Source organism: Sebastes fasciatus, chromosome 20, assembly GCF_043250625.1.
Source record: "Sebastes fasciatus isolate fSebFas1 chromosome 20, fSebFas1.pri, whole genome shotgun sequence".
NCBI lineage: Eukaryota > Metazoa > Chordata > Actinopteri > Perciformes > Sebastidae > Sebastes > Sebastes fasciatus.
The window spans coordinates 10045093-10059645 of NC_133814.1; the positions used below are offsets into that span (position 1 = coordinate 10045093).

The 14553-nt window shown below is 45.2% G+C and overlaps 1 protein-coding gene across 2 annotated transcripts in view; it reads right to left on the bottom strand.

Annotated features, from left to right (window-relative positions):
• Window positions 1–14553, bottom strand: part of trrap (transformation/transcription domain-associated protein) — a 90180-nt gene that overhangs the window by 5172 nt on the left and 70455 nt on the right. For both annotated transcript variants that reach the window (XM_074620801.1, XM_074620799.1), the window contains 7 exons: window positions 11277–11367; window positions 10859–11064; window positions 9170–9431; window positions 2919–3144; window positions 2503–2720; window positions 1460–1644; window positions 764–967 (listed from right to left, as the gene is read on the bottom strand). In XM_074620801.1, coding sequence (XP_074476902.1) covers window positions 764–967; window positions 1460–1644; window positions 2503–2720; window positions 2919–3144; window positions 9170–9431; window positions 10859–11064; window positions 11277–11367 — 1392 coding nt within the window. The remainder of the gene's footprint in view (window positions 1–763; window positions 968–1459; window positions 1645–2502; window positions 2721–2918; window positions 3145–9169; window positions 9432–10858; window positions 11065–11276; window positions 11368–14553) is intronic.

The following is a 14553-nucleotide window of genomic DNA, read 5'->3' on the forward strand; positions in this document are numbered from 1 at the left end:
AAGAATTAAATCTATGACAGATGAACGCCACAAAGCAGTGCCTTTTTTTTTTTATTGATGCCTCAAAGCATCACTGAGCTCTATTTAAGTGTCAACTTGGAGGAACATATGGTCTCCATTTAGGCAGGAAAAGGGGCACAATGCTGTGGCTGTGATGTCCTGTCCTTGCACTCCCTTCTCTGTTTGTGTGTAATGTTTGTGTGTGCGCACACTCTCCGTACCGTAATCCTGCTGTGTCTAATGGGATCTGCGGAGTGGAACAGGCAGAGAGGGGGCTTAATACCAGCGCTTAGCTGCCCGGAGGAACGCCTGTCAGCAAAGGCCGATTAGGATCAGAGGGGTGGGGTGGCCGACTGACACAATCATCTTTAATAATGACTTTTAGAAAGCTGTCTGCGGACCCCGAGCGGCAGACGGATGCGTGCGGACTGAAAAGGCAGCCGCGCGCGCACACACACAAACACGGCCTCTTCAAATTGAAACGTCTTTGATAGCTGTAGAGCAGAGGGACTGAATATAACGTTCTGTCAAAACATCCTTCGCATTGACAGCGGGGCTGGCTGACTGATAGGGCCCAGCGTGAATGTCACGGGGGAGAATGGTAATTCACACGGCCAGATATTGGAGACGGTAATGGTGATCTCTTAATGCATCTATGAGAGTGTATATCTATTGAATTAGCTCCCCGTCACATGAATGCCACTCGCCCTTGACAGAGAGAGAGGCTTTTCTGCTTGTGTATGTTTTGCGTGCGTCCTCCTACCTGCGCTATCTGCAGCATCTCGGGGTTGAGCCTGTTGAGGTGGAGCATGAACTCGGCCAGGCCTATGAGGGCCAGCTGGATGGTGAACATCTTGCGGAAGGTCCAGTAATCGGTGGCGTTGGGGAAGGTGTGGAGGGCCCACTCCTTCAGCATGCTGCGAGGCACCATGTTGCCCTGCACCTCCTTCAGGATGTCCCGCAGGACCTGGTGGTAGAAAGGGAGGAGGGAGGAGAGGTTAGGTAGGTGTTGGGGCCTCAAACTCATCTTCTACTTTATTCAATATACTGAACACACAGCTGCTAATAGCAGTTGTTAGATATGAATCAATGTCCATAGTCCACCACGGCGGATTTTCTTATTCCAGGGGCCAAAAGGAGACGACATGAGAGCAGATCATTTTCCTGAAATTTGGTTATTATTAATATTTCAAGTGTTCTTTAACAGGTTGAGAAAATGATCCTATATCTAAATAAACCATATAGACTATTTCTCTTAGGTCATGAAAAGCTGACGTTTTGGAGATGGCATGGTTTCCATATGCTCAAATGCTCTCCTAGGTGACATTGCCTGCACGAAGCTACCGTTAAATTACAATCACTAAGGATGCATATCAATGCCAGGCTGCACAACTGCATTATGTGCTGTCTTGTTATGCCTGTTTGTATGCAGATCTGTTTTATATGATTGTCTCCGTACCTGGTGGCTGGCCTGTGTGCCTCTGGCCTGCACGGTGGCCAGACGATCGTAATATCTGGAAATGGGGTTGTCGTGTTCGATGCCCTTCTTGGCACAGCGTTGTTTGTAGATTTCCACCAGTGACAGAGATGAAGGGTTGTCCTCGACCAGCCGCATCTGAGGCGACACTGCCACCACTCGGGGCACTGGAGAGATGGGAGGGAAAGAGAGAGAGACAGGAGACAGGATACAGGTGGGAAAGAGATGAGGAGGGAGACAGAAGAGGAAAGAAATTAGATGGAGGGAAAAAAAGAAGAGAGAGCGGCAGTAGGGAAGGAGGCAGAGAGAGGGGAAAACAACCGAGTCAGTGACAAACAAACAGTAAACATTTGGCTGCACTTGCGAGTAAACAAGTCTCTGTTTTACCACAGTGTAAACCACAGATCTAAACCTACAACTAAAATAGTTGGGAAACAGCTGCACTGAAGGCGTGCCATCGCTCGACACCAAGCAGGGTCAAAGGAGGTAAAAGGGCTGTGCGCATGCTTGGGTCGGTCGCCCAGTTGAAAGCAGTCTAAACATTTGCATACACTGGCACCCCAAATCAAATCAATACCAGCCATTCCAGTTGGGAGGAAATGGGTTGGAAGGGACTGCTCAATTCCCCGTCCATATTTCCCCTTAAACAAACCAATCAAGTGCATAAATGGAAAGTGGGCAAACATCTGGGCGGAGGCAAACCACAAGGGGGATGACAGGAGAGGAAATAGCGCTTGAAAGCAAATTGAAATTGTGTGTGTGTGTGTGTGTGTGTGTGTGTGAGTGAGACAGTGACAGAAAGAGAAGAAAAATGGAGGTGTTTCTGATCAACAAAGACAGAAAGATCTGTGATGAATATTTCCTATTTTCTTGATCAAAAAGTCACATGGTGATAGAGGTGACAACCCATAAAAAAAAGAAGAAAATTAAAAAAACAACATAATCCTCATGAAAGTTCCTCTTTAGTCCCTCCCTATATGTGTTTTTGAAGCTCATGCACCCATCTCTCTTATCCCTGGTCCTACCAGTGAAGAAGAGGTGTCTCTTGGTGGTCTCCTTCCTCTTCTCCAGACATGGGTTGAGGAGGCGGAGAAGCTGCAGGACCCTCTCCTCTCGGCGCGACTCGGTCAGGCAGGCGTCGTTCATCACCAGGTACGGGTAGATCTTGCCGTTGTGGCCGCGGATGTAGAGACGACGAGCCGCTGTGTTGTGTTTCTGAACAATTTCCACTCTGGGCATGAACCTGGAGAGAAGCGCGGAGAGACAGAACCAAAGTGATAAACGATGTGAGAAGAATGATACGTGGAGGTACAATCCTCCGGTGAAATTCCATGCGTCTGTTTTATCAACAGGCAGCAAAAGTAGATAAACCTCTTACATTCATCAGCCACTTTAAACATTTATATAATAGGAAGGTATTGTGTAAAAAAACGTCCTCTACCTTGCGATCTTGATGTAATAGTGTGTAGGTTTGGGCATGAGGAACTCCCCAGGGATCTCCACCTCGGCCGTCTGTGCAGAGAAGTTGCTGAGGAAGCGGCACTTCTCCTCGATGAGGAAGAACTTGGGCAGCTGCTTGGTCTTGGCCTCCAGGATCTTGATCCATTTCTTCAGCTTGGAGATCAGATTGTGAAGCTTCATGGAGCCCGGCACGCTGAAGTCGAAGTCTGGTAGGGCGCGAAGAGAAAAGTTGTTACAACATAAATCTCCTTATAGCACTGGACTTTTCATCTCCTTATCCCCCCAACTATCCAAGTGTCTCCCGGCCTTCCTGTCCATCTCCACAAGAGGGGATTTTAAAACGCAAAATGCATCAAATGACTGTGTGGCCTGGTGGACTTAAAGGGATAGTTTGGGTGTTTTGAAGTGGGGTTGTATGAGGTGTTTATCCATAGTCAGTGTATTTACTACAGTAGATGACAGTCGGCACGCCCCCAGTTTGGAGAAGCAGACAGGAGTTACCACACAGAAGCAAAGCAATATACTGCTGTGGACGGGGACGGCAGCAAAACTAATTTTAGCCACCTAAAAGAAAGGCTCACATAAAAAAAATCTATCAGTTTAAGTGTACGCTATATTTAGAATATTTTCACCACTTTACTTTGCCATCAGATAGCCCTTTCCAACAGGGAACTGAAACTGTTTTATCTATCTCTGCTCTCGCCAAACCCACCAGACTTCATTGAAACATTTTTTTAAATTTGACCTCGCAGAACACGGAGTTTGCTGCTGTTTTATATCTATGGGTTGCTAGTCTTTCACTGCGTCGATCGTTTAGTGTGTTTGTGCTATTGTGTGACTTTGGCGAATCCAAACTAACCAAAGTCACACAATAACACAAACAAGAAAACAATGGCTAAAACATATTTTGCTCCCGACCCTGTCCACAGCAGTACATTGCTTTAGTCCCATGTGGTAACTCCTGTCTGCTTCTCTAAACTGCAGGCGTGCCGACCACCATCTATTGTAGGTAGATGACCCCAGATGACCCTCATAAAACCCCGCTTCAAAACACCCGGACTTTAATGATTTAGTATCAGTGACTGCAAGCAGAATGCGACACTACAATTGAGAAAAAGAAGAAAACAACAGATATACCAAAAGCAGATGCAGGTTGCCAGTGATTCGTAAGTGGCCAGATGAAATTCTAAAGCTAGCTGAGAAAGTCTGGACAGGGGGAGTCAATGTGTTTTCCCCTCCCTAATCAACTACCCTCAAAATGCCCTTCAGCAAGACACTAAACCCCATAACTGTTCCAGTGGAGCTGCTCTCAGCCGCCAACATTACAAGACTGTAACAGTGGTGGGCAGCTCCCAGGTGTGTTTTTGTGTGTGTTCGACCTCTCACCTCCCCTGCAGCGTTACGCTCCCAGACCAGTGCTATAAATACCAATGTGTTTTCTAAGTAACCTTGCCAAATAAAACACTAGAAAAGGGGTTAAAACACATGCAGGCAGCAAAACGCACAAGGGACGGTTACTCAAAAGTTGAGTCAAATATGATGAAAGAGAATAGAACATGAAATAAATAGAATCAAAGAGAATAACGTTTGAAAGCTTATTGGTCAAAATGGCATTTCAATGCAAACGCTACAAGGCTTGTTTGAAACGGTTAAGATTAATTAAAGTGAGATCTGGGTATTTGCTTTACCGTTATTTACACAGTAGCACGCACTAAGAGCACCTTGTTTTTTCTACAGTGATGCCTCGGGGAGGGCAGCGGCTACACAAATGTACATCTGGGAAATGTCCATTCTAAATATTGTGTTGCACTGCTGGCCACTCCAGCAGTGTGGTGAAGTGCCTTGCTTAAGGGAACTTCACGGATAAGTTATTCATTGCAGGCTGGCAGCGCAAGAACTGTTTGCTCTATCGACTTAAAACTCCCCGGTGGAGGGCTGGGAGCTGATTAAATTAGAGCTATAAAAATGAGAGTCTTAAAGTATTAAATTCCTGTTTCAAGTCACAACTCATATTGCGAAGAACATATTGTGATGAGCAGCAGCAATAACAACGGAAGGAGGGGGAAGTGAGCCAGGCAGGTTTTCCATTTTGGAGTAAAGCCCTCAGGACATCTCTGTAACATGAATGCACGCACACACACACACACCTACCTCTCCTATTTCAGTACACCCTGTTGTGCCGCCTGTTATAATGAATCCATGAAACTGCAAGGCCTTGCCATTTCAAACCTGTTCAATCTCTCCCAGAGTGAGACCTCCTAATACTTTAAATAAGCCCTTTAAAACAGCCAATGTTCTTTTCGGAGTGGCCCTATTTCGCCATCAGTCTGCCTGCAATTCACCTGCCTCGATAGCGGAGGGAAAATTGAAACAGTCCTGAGGAATTGCAACCCCGACAACAATTCAGCGCCGTAAAAGTGTATAATGCTTACAAATAGAAAAAAGCGAGACGTGCGACGCAGCTCCTTCGCGGCCGTGAAGCAATATAGTAATATCATTCCATCTTTATCAGATATAAACCTGTTTAAATCTGGAGACGGCTGCGCGTAAGATGCAGGCGTTATGTTATGACAACTCGTAAAAATACCTGAATATTTAAAGTAGTAAAAATGTTTTCAAACATGAGAAACAAAGTCCTTTTTCTGAAACAACTAATAACCAATGTTTCACCTTGTTTTGAGCTCAGATTACAGTTAATATAGTGTGACCATATTAAACCGGTTTCTGAGAGAAAATACAGGGATGCTCTGTGTGCAAGAGAAGAAGAGAGTTATTTTCAATCCCCCTGAACTCATCTTTGACCCCTGCTCTGTCAGCTAGCTCGGGGGAATAGGATGCTGAGAGGCAGAGTGTGGTGTGGAAAGTAGCCGGGCTGCACTCTGACCTGTGTGTAGCAACCAGGGGCTGGCAGTCTGCCCTACCTGACAGACCACAGCAGAGGATTGACACTTCTGCACCAAATTATGGATCCAGACTCAGGAGGTGGGCCACCTCTCATTCCCTCATGTCTCACTTCCCTGTTCCTGACTCTGATTGTGTGAATGTGTGCGGTGGGATGGAGTCAGCTCAACTTTATTGTGTCTGATTGGTGAGCTGAAGTTTGGCTCGTATCAGAGGTCATCACGGCAGCGTGTATGAGCGTAGAGGGGGGGAGTTCACAATTTAAAGCTATGACTGGCAACCAACTGGAGGTACGTAGGTGCTAAGCCAAATTGCTACAGTTACATTTAACTATGGTGAATGTCATTTCAGCATGACTAATTACTATTTAATAGGCAAAGAATTAAAAAGACAGGAAACTTGTGGATTTTTTTTCAGAAAAAGCTTTTCTGACAGAAGTCTCTGGAACAGATCCACCGCTAAAACAGTAACTCATGCAAATAGCATTCGCCGTAATTGGATTTGAATGCCTCCCTGCTGCCAAATGTTATATGTGCACACATAAACCCATATTTTCCGGCCCACAAACCCTGTGAAAGCGAGTGAGCCACTAACGTGGTTCGGGGAATGGGAGCTTGGCTGCTCAGCAGCTCTGTAAACCCTGTTTGTTCCGCTCCGGAAGGCTTGTGTGGTTTTCGGTCTCTGTCGGGCCTTGCTCCCACGACGCCGTGGGGACAGCTGGGTAGCGATGGTCGGCGGGCACCCTGCGACGCAGAAGCCCCGGTGATGCCTGGCTGCGTGAGCACAGCTGGCACCGCAACATCTGGTAAGATTCATCAGCGCGGCGCTCGCCCCGAGTCTCGCTCGCTCTTGTTTGTGTTGTTCATTCAGTCGGCCCCGTGCTTTTGCTCGCTAATGCCATCACACCTGTCTTCATGTTTCCTCTCAGACTCTCATTCCCCATTGTTTTCTAGGTGCTAATCTCCTCTCTTCCATCTTTTATACGCCTCCTCTCTGTAATTTTCTATGCTCGTCAGCTCTGGCTCAACCTTATTATGGCTTTTTTTTTTTCTCTCTGCGTCAGGTGATAATTTTTTTTTTCCCGAGCTGCTTTTCATTCACTCGCAGTCCTTGTCCTCCACTATCCCAGGGCCAAACACATTAGCTGTATTGGCCACTCTCAGGACCAGTGGAGGGGAAAAGCACAGGAGAGACCGAAGAGCAGAGAGGTGGGGGGGAGGGGGAGGAGGAAGGAGAGGGAGGGAGGGCTGTGTGGAAACGCAATAAAAAGGAGAGACTGTGAGTGTAATTCAGCAAACATGTATGTGCAGCAGGAGTGAGAAAAGAGTCGGTTTTATTTGAACGCCGAAAGCTGAGGAAGCTGCAGACGGGCCTTGTTTAAACCGGGTCCAGTGAACTGTGGTTCAACTCCCTTATGTAATGCGAGGAAAACAAGACACGTGGCTTCCAAAAAACAGGGGAATGATTGTTTAGAGAAAAAATGTCTCAGAGGGGGCCTTGGCTAAACTAGAACTGCACCTGTCCTGTTGGATTCCTCAGCTTCGCGTATGAATCTGAACATGCAGGCCAAGATGACTGGAGGCTTCATCATTACCGTACAAGCATACACATGAATATCACAGAAAGATTTGCTTTTGCAATGTGTTAATCCAAAAACTGGGGGATGGATCAGAGAACTGCCTCTCAATGCCGAGTGTCTTCCAACTCTTAATCTTTGATGCTACATCAGCGTACAACACCTCAGAGACTGGTGAAGTAGAACAAGGGGAATTGGGAATGGGAATTTTCTGAGGCTTCAGGATTAAAAAATGTACTCAATTTGAAGGTACAAGCTACATGCTGTCTATAACTCACACTGTCGATGGGTCATGAGACATTAGTGTTAAATTTGTAGTCTCGCGTTGGAGTTCAACACCGACCCGTTGTTTATGTTGGTAATTCATTGCCAATTCTACTCTCCGATGAATGAGAACATAATAGCTTCTCTGCAATTGTTTTGAACCAACATATAACAGGCAGGGAGTAAAGTGTTTCATCTCTAGTAGCTTTAGTAGCAGTACAGTCTCTTAATTCACCTACCTGTTCCAATATTTTATGAGCTATATTCACTTTCGGTAGAGCGAGCAACCCGTAAACAATGCTTGGTTCCCGGACCAAGAGGATAAACACTGTAGGAGCGACTTCCAGCTCGGACCACAATAAAGCAGCACTTTACTGGTGGCTGCTGGTACTTAGTCTAACTGGGCTTACACTACATTTACATTTCAATATAAACTGGCCAAAGTTGCCCAGCTGCCAATATGGAGAAAATCATTTTACTCGGCCTCTGCTGGACTACGAGTCTATAAAAACCTGCATTGAGAATCCATTTCACCCCGATAAAAAAGCTGCCAAGAAATAAAATAATTTCATTACAGTTTCAGTAGAGATGTGCTATAACAAATAATGTTTTACAGACTTCTAACCCCCTCTAAAGACTGAACTCTTACAACAGAGTTCACCATTTCACAGTCTCAGCTGAGGCAAGAGCGCTCAGAGGCGTCTGCTGTATTTCATCAAACCTGTGACAGGCTTTGTGCTCGTTGAGATCATCACCACAGCGCTGCACCAGCTTAGATTAGAAATGCAGCTGACTGGTGTATAATCAAAAGCAGTGTGGGCGTGCCGTGTGCACACACACACACACAGTGTAATAAAGACACAAACTGACACACACACACACCTATTTCTGACCAGTCACCACCTCCAACCCCTAAATCAAATCATCTGGTTGGAAACCTTAATTATATTGCAGAACACCAAAGCTCCAGCTGCTCCGAGCAACAGCGCAGTCCGTCCTGATAGCGCCGATATGAGCGACACAGATATATATATTGTAACCTGTTCAATACATCGCTACAGAGGCCAGTTGGGGCAGCTGTCTCGTCATTTAAACTAGTGTAGACATACAGTAACACGAATGCTGCTCTGGTTTGCTGATGGCAGATGTCAGGCTTTAGGGAGAATAGCTAAGAGGTGCTGCTGGTGTCGCTACCTGGGCAATTGTCGCACCTTGTCAAACACTCACAAAACTGCTTTTTTGGTTGCCTGAAAAATCTCTTCGAAAAGAGGTGAAGCAGCAATACTAAAAGTTAACATGGCTGACGCCGTGAAATTAAAGTGAACAAACAACAAAGTTCAAAAAGTAAACACAGGAGACAGAGAGCAGGTGTTTGTAAAGAAACAACCTCAAAATGAAAGGGCTCGCCAACGCTTGTTTTTCTTCCTGTCTGTTCTCGATGCTCCCATGTCTATACAGCCACATGAGTTTATTTTTAAAAGCCAACCAACCTGTTGTGAACTGTCCCTTCATCTTCTGGAAAACAGGGTCCTGCGCCGTGGCCTGGGCCCGACGGGCGAGCGACTCGGAGGCGGCGCTGGAGAACATGGTGGAGACGTTAGAGACGTTCTCCAAGCCGACGCCGAAGGTGCTGACCAGCTTCTTGACGAAGTTCAGCGTGTGCGGCGTGATCTTGGCGTCGGACACGGCACCGCTCTTCTCAAAGGCCACCGAGTAGCATTTAGCCAGGCCCTGTTGGAGCTGCCTCAAGACCTGAGGAGAGGGAGGGGGAAATAAATAAGAAAAAGTTATACATGTGGCAATACTTAATACAGCAACATTTTTCTCCGATCAGAAACTTTTCATTTTATCTGTTGAGCTTGATCTCCGACAAATAGACATACTTTATAACTCAAAAGTCCTCGATGAACACAGCAGAAATAATAGAGACACACACAAGTTTCTTAAGGAACAAAGGTGCAGCGATATGATGTTATACAGTAGCCAAAGAAAGGGGGAGAGGGAAGGTGGTGGTGGCACAGCATGCCCCTGTGTGCCCGGTGGAACGAAGCATAGAGGCTGCAGCTGCTGCTGAGCTGCCCCAGACCATCACAGATAATCACACAGACGCACACACACACCAACAAACTTCCGGCCCTAAATCCCTTTCCCCATCCTACACGCTCACCGCACCGATCCATCACCTGTCTCAGTCTTCTCTCCTGCTACCTCTTTTTCTCCCAGTCTTCCCCCCCCCCTCCACCCACAGACCAGCTACCTTTGCGTGGATTCTGCCTAGCACGGCTAAAACAATTTGCAGCAGCATCGAGCTCAGTTTTGGACGATCGTGTCCTGCACTGACATCCGCACAATTAGCAGAGGGGAAAAACGCTGCTGGCTGAATGGATGATTTAAGTCGACATGCGCTTCAACAAAAAAGGGATTGAAGAAAAATAGTGGGCAAGAAATAATGAATCTTTCATCTGAAACGTACATGGCAATTCTGCCAAGTACATTTACTCAAGTACTGTACTTAAGTACAATTTTGAGGTACTATTTTTTCATAAAAAACATATATGATGCAGTACTTTAATACTAATCTACACAGCAGTATATCAATATCTAAAACCGGCTCCACATTGATGAGCTACAACATTAAAATGGCTTTATTAGTGACAAAAACAGAATAATATAATATTCTATAATAATATAACACTGTGAAAAGAGCCATTTCGCATAATTAGTACTTTTACTTTCGATACTTTAAGTACATTTTGCTGATTATACTTAAATACCTTTACTTAAGGAACATTTTCAATGCAGGATTTTTACTTCTTAGAGTATTTTTTTAGACTTTTTAGCATTTCTTTTTTAGCATTTCTACTTTAATTTAAGTGAAAGATCTGAGTACTTCTTCCACCACACACTAGTTCAGTCAGGGAATGTTAAGACAGTCAGACAAATCAGGATAACACCTTTGACTAAACAGATGTGTCGGCCCACCAGAGAGACTGGGGGTCATCTGGTTGACCAGGTGGCGTGACACACACAAGATGTGCACTCACAAACTCGCTTTCACACTTTTGCACAGATGCATGGAAATCCTCACAAACCAGCTGTATTATTTTCTCACCATCTGATCCGCTAAAAAAACACAAGTCTGACACGCACGCCAAACCAGCACCTTTTGTTCTTCTCACCTCTTCATGCCAGTTCTCCCTGAACCACACCATCTGGTCCACGATGCCCTCCAGGGAGGAGAGCAAGGTGGGGTGGAGCTCGCGCTGCATGTGCATGATCCGGCTGCAGCGCCACATCGGGGCGGTGGCTCGGATGGGGCCTGGGTCGGAGGCCCCCGAGTGGGGCTGGGCCCCCACTGAACTGGGCTGCTGTTGTCCAGATGCATCTGGGGAAGAAGAGGAGGTAAGAATGAGGAAAAACAACAAGCGAATTCTACAGTTTCTTGAAGTACAGATAAACAGATGGGCGGTCCAGAGTAACACTGGAGGAAGTTCTATGTACATGCATACCTATACGTACATGCATGGTGGAAGTAGAAGTAGAGCTTTTAATGTTCATAGCGTGGTAAAGAGGCAACACACTACCATGTTTACTTACCACTTTTGTAGCGCTCCCTCTGCTCGATCTTGAGTGTCAGGTAAAGGGTGCGGATGGGGAAGTAGACAGCCTGGGGGTACACTCGTCCCACCTAGCAGATAAAAGAGGGTCACAGATTACATTTCAAAGACTCCCCCTCAGGACCGCAAAGGAGAGAGAGAGAGAGCGAGTGAGAGCACACAGAGGTAGAGGAGGAGGAGATGGAGAGAGAGAGAGCGGGACAGAGATACCGTTAGTGAATGTGTGTCAGAGAGAGAGAGAGAGAGAGAGATCATACTGATACAGCCAGAGACCTCTGCTGTAACAGAGAGAGTGTTTGAAGCTTTGAGTCAGGGGAGTTAGGGAAGTTAAAAACATGTCATGGCTGAATTACAAAACTGAATTGTGATTGATGATGAAATTGCCCTCAAGACTTTCAAGAAAAAGTCACCGACAACATCGGGAGGCTTAATGGTTGAAGTCGGAACATAAGAGACTTTAAGTTTTTGAACACATTGCAAAATCACCTCAAAAAACTTGGTGGGAGTAGAGTTCCTTTGATAAGCAATGCTGCAGGTGAATTCAGCGCGGTGTATGATTTATGTATCGCTCTCAGTTCATTGAAAAAGGTAGGATTAGTGAGTCGTACGGCATCCGAGCTAGATCGTTTTCTGAAATCTAAATTCTGTTTACGCTGAAAATGTCTTCTACTAAAATCAAGAAATGAATTGAAAATCAATGTTTCTCAAAAAAAAGGACGTTAGCAAGCTACCAGCATACTTAGTAGATATTTTCTCTTCTTCAGTTTATTATGGTTTGGTCTGAGCAGATTGAGCTCTAAACATGGTTCACTTTATAATATGACAGCAGAGGTGGGACCAAGTAATTATTTTGCAATAAGTCTTTGCACTCAAGTCCTGAGTGAAGTCCCAAGTCCTAAACTTTGAGTTTTGAGTCCTAAACAAGTCATAATGCGCCTGTAACTGGCGCCAACTGGCGGTCCCTAATGTAATGTTAGTTCTTCATAGTTTTCTCCTGCTACTGTTAGATGATCAAATGCAAATCCCAATAATATTCACCAAAAAAAAGAGTCCAGAGTTAAAAAAAAACAACAACACTTTTTGGAGATTAGGTAATAAACAACAAAAGATAGAGATCCAGTTTGTTCAGTTCAGTTATTTCCCCACGAGTAAATCCTCTTCCCAAACAAACCAATAAAGGATCTCTAAAAAGTAAATAAACCCAACACCTCCGACGCTGTCCGAGTTACCTCCGGTATCGGGCAGTTGATCGCCTTCGTGCACACACTTTTGTAATAACATACTTTTTATCTTTGGGCTTTGGGGGAGTAATTTCAAGCCAAAAGGCTCAAGTCCAAGTGAAGACACAAGTCACTGGTGTTAAAATCCAAGTCGTGTTGCAAGGCTTTTTTTTTTTATTTGTCGAGTCGAGTCTGAAGTCATCAAATTTGTGACTCAAGTCTGACTTGAGTCCAAGTCATGTGACTCCAGTCCACACGTCTGTGTGACAGCATATGGCAGGTCAGTCTTCCTTTACAGAATGATGCACAAACACACTTGATAAGTAAAAGGCAAATTCACCCCACTGTAAGGTTTCTTTCATTCACCATCCATTCATGTAGCACTGCAAGCTCAGATGGCAATATGTTAAGCGTCTTGAACATGAAGTAGAACGCCCCCTTTATGTGGCTACAATACCAATTCCACACTTGTCACCAAACGACATTCTAATACATGAGAGGGCGACCATTGCGACACGCCGCACACAGATATTGTGAAGGAATCACCCGTTGAATGAGAGAGGTAGACTCAACTCGACACTGATATATTTGTGTGTGACATTTGGCTATCACTGTGACTGCACAAAGCGAGAGCCTAAAGGTAAAACATGAGCTGTGACAAAGCTCCCTTAAATTCTACAGAGGCGAGAATAGAGCATATAAAGCAGAGGTAAAACACAGCGTTTCTTTTTTGAACATTTCCAGTGGTAGTGGTCTTAAATCCTAATCTGAGCATAACATGTATGAATAAATGACAGATTACAATCAGAATTTTAGATATGCTTACTTTTTGTTGGTTTAGAAAATATGGCCAACTTGGAAATTTGTTTTAAAACGTATGGGATTGTCTGATCACTCAGGTTCCTCTTTGCTATATCACATGAAAATCCATCTTGTCAGGCTTCAAGTAATGCGTTTGTGTACGGCAAGCCAGACCACGGACCAATCAGCGTCCTGTGAGGAGCTACTGGCAACTAGAGGCGTGGCTTTGGTGTGTGTGATGCGACATGGTGAGGCAACAGTACGTTCTAAAGATGCTGCAATAGCATCAGAAACTGAGAGTATTTCTTCATTGAAAAAAGAGCAAAGAACGGCACTGAAGGCTTTTCTCAATGGAAAACATGTTTTTGCTCTTCTCCCGACTGGCTTCTGCAAGAGTTTGATTGACAGATGGCTCATCCAGTCACCTGCCAAGTACTTTTTCAAAGTGCCTGCCCTTTTCCAAACAGTTTCTCAGATGATTCTGTGTAACAAACCATCTGGCGGGTCAGGTTAATACCCTCATATAAATGATGACTTAAAGTACAAGAATAATAAGCAGGTTGGAGAAAACAAACAGATTTTTTATTTTTTTTTTGGACATTCCAGGTGGGAGAGATCAGCGAGCCTGGCTTTCAGCCCACTGGATATTGGTGGAAGACCAAACCACAAGGTTCTCTCAGGTCTCAGAGCACAATTTCATAGGCTGCAATTACATCGCCACTTGATCCCTTCTAGACGCTCTATACGCCTGCAGGGCTGAAAGGGATACCTCCACGTCTCGACGACAAAACTGAGTTCAATATGACTAAAAGTGAGTCGAGGATGGATGGTGGTGGTGGTGGAGGAGGATATATAGGAGAGAGATAGAGAAAGAAAGAGAAGAAGCTTTTTTTCATACTTCAGCCTAAGGCTAAATGGATTTTAGAACCTCTAATCTTCCTCTGACTCTATCCACGTTCCTCTGACATCTAGCTCATGTCTTCAGAGGGATTCTTAAACTGCACATATCAAGATTACACGAGAACTAGCTCAGGTTTAAAAGCTGCCGACGATGAGAATGGGTCTGCCCACGGCTAACTAGAGCATACGGTAGTTTCTCTTTGGAGTGGACTACCAACAGAGCTGTTCCAGATCTCGGCGGGTCTCTTCAAGAGACTCAGCTCCCTCAATCCACATAACTCTACATGGACAGTGAGTCAGCGGTGGTGTGCTGTAAAGGCAGCACCGAGGCAGGGG